The sequence below is a fragment of the Atta colombica genome, unplaced genomic scaffold, assembly GCF_001594045.1.
Source record: "Atta colombica isolate Treedump-2 unplaced genomic scaffold, Acol1.0 scaffold225, whole genome shotgun sequence".
Classification (NCBI taxonomy): Eukaryota; Metazoa; Arthropoda; class Insecta; order Hymenoptera; family Formicidae; genus Atta; species Atta colombica.
This window is the reverse complement of record NW_017259322.1, coordinates 194,059-199,172: the sequence shown is the minus strand read 5'-3', so window position 1 is coordinate 199,172 and position 5,114 is coordinate 194,059. Positions and strand designations below refer to the sequence as shown.

The 5,114-nt window shown below is 24.1% G+C and overlaps 1 protein-coding gene across 2 annotated transcripts in view; it reads right to left on the bottom strand.

The window, feature by feature from the left end:
- Positions 1–5,114, bottom strand: part of LOC108688070 (transcriptional activator protein Pur-beta) — a 26,750-nt gene that overhangs the window by 4,936 nt on the left and 16,700 nt on the right. For both annotated transcript variants that reach the window (XM_018194163.1, XM_018194164.1), the window contains exons 3-4: positions 3,116–3,234; positions 456–558 (exon numbers count right to left, since the gene is read on the bottom strand). In XM_018194163.1, coding sequence (XP_018049652.1) covers positions 456–558; positions 3,116–3,234 — 222 coding nt within the window. The remainder of the gene's footprint in view (positions 1–455; positions 559–3,115; positions 3,235–5,114) is intronic.

The following is a 5,114-nucleotide window of genomic DNA, read 5'->3' as shown; positions in this document are numbered from 1 at the left end:
ATTATTCTTATATAAAATTCTTATAAAAGTATTAAATTAGAAATATTAAAAAATCAATATAATTTATAAAATTATACATTTTAATGTCTAAAAGTCCCAGAATAAAATATAAAAATATTTAGTAAATAAATTAATTTTTAGAGATCTTTTAGTACTTTTATATGTAAAATAATTAATAATCACATTTAAAAAAATCGAGTTAAAAATTATACAATTCTATTTTTAAAAATAAACATAATATTCATAACATATGATCATGAAAAATCAATTTTTTTGGAAAGTAATTTTGCCGTGTAAAGCAACATACAACTTTTATCCAAATAGATAAAACATACTTTTAATTCGATTTATTCTGCAAAGATAAAAATAGTAATAAATTAAAACGGAATTATATAATTGGACATAGCTAATACAATTTTAAATTAATTGTATTATAATTTTAATTAAAGATGTACCTAAAGATGCGTAAAAATCGCTAAATGTCGACAGATGGTCCCGAAATTCGGATGCTGTACTGAGTGCCAGGTAAATTTGGCTTCTTCTCCCATCCGCTCCAATCTGAAATAAAAAATAATTTATATAACTCATTTTACATGATCAAAAAGTAAAATTTTACATATAGATTAGTATTATTATCTGATTATATATTAATTTCAATGAGATAAGTATGCGAAAGATATTTGCTGAAAATATTATTGTACACTCCATAAATATTAAAAATATAATTTTTATCAAACGTAGTTCTTATCTTTCGTCACAGATTTTGAATGACTTATAAATTGAATATAAAATTTTCAAAAATGAAAATTAACGAGATATTTTTAAAGAAACTATTTGTATATAATTATTATATGCAGATTGTTCCAGACATCACACTCATTAGAAGCAGATTTCTAAAATCATTTCAAAATATCCTGATACCTACTAAATGTCAAGGCTACAATAATTTTTAAATGAGAAGAGTTTAAAGTTAACCCATAGAGCTGTTGGAAATTTGTGTACTTAAGCATGACACATTAAACAGTAGTAATAGTGTCTTCAAATATTAATCCTTTTTTATCGAATTGATATTCTTGTGCATATGTCGTTATTTCTTATTCATATTATATTTACACATAAACTATTAATTAATAAAAAAAAAAACAAATTAAGAAGTAAATATTGATTTTAAAATGTGATCGCGCATCAAACTGTCAAAGCTGTCACAAAATGATATGATAATATGGTAAAAAATAGTAATAGAGTAAAAAAACATTTATAGATGATAAAAATGTACAGATTAATATATGAATTATAATATTACTTCGATCTTTTATTCATAATAAAAATAGAATGCATGATTAAATAGGTATTGTTTATATATTAATTTATCTAAAATCCATTTAAAGATCATTATATTAATCGTTTGAAAAAAATGCGACAAATGTAACATATAAGTTAATTAATAATAATTAATTCAGTGATAAGAATAAAAATAAATAATTTTACAATGCTTATTAATGAAAAAGTATTTGAATGCAATAGAAAATAAACTGCAATAAGAAATCATATGTATATCATATATATATCAGCTATCCAAGCCAGAACTACATATATTGAGAGTTTTCATTAGTGAAATGTTTATTTATAATAATAAGACTTTTTCCATCTTTTCCATAGAATCGCAATTTCTTTTTATTTTAATCCGTAATATTGTGAAATTGCAGATTAATTTCAAAATAACAAATATTATGTACGTGGAGCTATCTGTAAGAGCCACAAGTCTACTTCTTTTCGATTCTCTCAATTTATTTCTAATTGTAAAGCCACAGTGTGAGAGATTAGCGATAACGATAGAAATAACATGATTTCAACCTATCAGAATCTGTGTATTCCCATGTATCTGATTTCTGATAGATTGAAATCGTGTTATTCCTATTGCTATTGCTATTCCCTCGTATTATATCTGAGGCTTAAGAGTCTTGACACAACAGAATAGAAACCGGTCTCTTGAAATGAGCACAATACACTCCGGTAGTCAGCCCTCCGCTACCTGCTCCATTTTCATGTACAACGCGTATCTCAAAAAATGATTATTATCTCAAAATAATTTTTTTTTAAACTACTTTAAAGGTTAGTTTTACACACATGTAGAATTAAAAAAAATACAATTTAAAATTTTTTCCCTTAAAGAGGAATTTTTAACTTATTCAAATTACCTCACTTTACCTTACTATCACTTTATGCGACAGCTTTGACATAATTCGATACATATCACATTTCAAAATCAATACTTACCTTTTAATCTGCTGTTATCATCTATAATTAATAGTTTATAATTAATAGTTACAAATATCATAAAAATAAGAAGCAACTACGTATGCATAAGAATATCCATTTCGTATTTAATTCTCTTCGATTTTCACTAATATTAATTTTAAATAGGATATTTGAAGATATCACTATTATACAATATGCCATGCTTAAGCGCACAAACGATTGGCGACAGATTGATTTAATTAATTAACTTTAAACTTTTTCTCCATTTAAAAACTACTGTATCTCGATATATAGTATTAGAAATTTCTCGAATGATTTCAGAAATTTGCTATTAACGAGTGTTACGCAAAATGTCTGAGATATCCTATTGTTGCAAGACTATATTTTTAATATTTTATTTTTTAATATTTTAAACTATTTTAAAACTATTTTAAAAGTAACAATATTGAAATTCCCATGACAAATTCAAAAAAATAAATAAAAACAAATAGGCAATTGGGAATTGGTGACCAGTGCGTAATACGCTTTGGAAAAGGCTAATCTTCTAGCCTTCTTAATTATCACGCAACGATTACGATTGTATTGATGTAACATCTTATTTATTCGTCTATAACTTCATGGATCGACGATTAAGTATCTCTATTTGCTGAAGAAGGCCGAAATGTGTACATTTTATTTATGTAAGATAAAGATTTTTCAAACCATATTACGCACTGGTCACTATGCCAATTCCCAATTGCCCGTTTGTCTTTATTTTTTTGAATTTTAATATTTTATTATTATTATTTGTACTATGTAGTTATTATTATTTGTGATGAAATAGTCTTTATACACGTCAGGAATTAAAAGATGTTACCTCGGCAACTTTGATAAATCTCCCACGTCTGTTTTGTTTTACGTCAAGGTAGAATCTTTTACTTTGAATTTGCAACATTTTCGTCGCCAGTTCCTGCTCGCTCTGCTGGCCTTGCTGACCTATAACATATACAAATAAATACATTAATTTATTAAGCAGTTTACTGTTATGTGGCCTTAAATTAGCAGATTTAAACTCAAAAATAAAATGAATTGGATTATGTTGATTATTCCATAAAATAATTTTAAAATATTTCTTTTATTTTTCATCACATTTCTGGCACGACATCCTATTTTTTTTAAATATTTCATTTAATAAATGAAATACACATGTATAATTGATTTTACTTTTTAATCTAATAGAAATTCTTTTTAGAAAGAAATATAAAATAAATAATTGATTTTACATAAGTAAATTAAGGCTTTTGAAGAGTCGCCGCGACTCCATATTGGATCGTCATAAATGAGAAACACTTATTAAAGTTGATTTAAATGTTTAAGTAATCTATCTTAAGAAACTATTCTAATTAAAAATGTTTTTTCTCACACACATGCCCGATCCTATTTCTCTTGTTGGTTTCTTTTTCTAACTTTATTGATTTAATCATAGACCTTTAGTTTTATGACATCATAAGCAAGAAATAACACACTGAATACCATTTATAAATAAAGAAAATTTGGATGAAACAAAAAATAATGGGATTACTTTAAAACATTTATAAAAATGAGCTAAAATTATCCTTATTATATTCCCTTTCTCTTGGCAGTTATTAAATAATAGCAAGACATGTGGAGTGAAAATATGTATAACAGGCTTATAAGCCTATTTTTAACATTAGGATTTATTTACTTATTTTATTTATTTTTTAATCAAGAACTTTATAGAACAATATTAATAATTATTACTCGAAGTTTCAATTTATTCATTATTTAATGTTCTTAATTTATTCACACTATTTAATCCATTGAGTGATACAAAGGTAATACAAAGATATTTATATTTTCAATTTCAGAATAAAGTACCAGTTATATTTTTATTTTTACTGTTTCAAATTATATTCCTAAGTTATATTCCTAAGTTAGTTCTTACTTAGGTCTATTATAATTATTTATGTTACCGTATAAATTTATAATTATCATTATCATTTTTCATTATCATTACTATTAGAAAAACTTACTACGAAGGTGTAATCAAACGAAGGTGTAAAAAATTATACTACTAAAAAATTAATGTTATTTTTATTCATATCCATTGCACTAAACAAAAATTTTTTATTGCATATATTTTTAGATGCATTAAATGTCTATTGCACATAATTGTTAAGTAATTACATTGATAAACATTCATTTTTACAAATAATTTTTGAATGTTTTCATAGGATTTTTCATAACGTCTTTTTTTGTAACAATTAATTGGCTGTATTAATCTCATACTCATTTTTAACAATTAACTTTTGAAGAAACATAAATTTTTTTAATTTTCATTGTATACTTTTTAATGCATTTATATACTTGGCATATTTTTTTTTTACCTTTGTAGTCTTTTATTAGAGAAATCATGAAACAACTTTCAAAAGTTAACTGTCACTAAAAATATTCAATAACTCAATGTTTCTTTTTCTTAATGCGATAATCTTAACAAGAGTCGACCGTATTTAAAAATAATTTTTGTTTTGATTATTTTAATTTTAAATTTCTCAAAATTGTAACAAATTATGATTATTTTAACGCCAAAAACGGTATTAACATAAGAAAATTACTTAATAATTATTTAGTAATTAAGATATTTATTAATATTATTAAAATTAACGATCATTGGCTGCGTTTAATGCAGAAAAAGCAGCTTTGCAACTGTTGAAAGATTTTGTGTTAAACGGTTGCCAGCAGTTTATTATTTTCAAACATGTTACTAAGCAATCATAATTTTTTTCAAAACACATTAAAAATTGTCGTACAGCAGAAATCAGTGCTAAATGTATATATATATATATATATATATT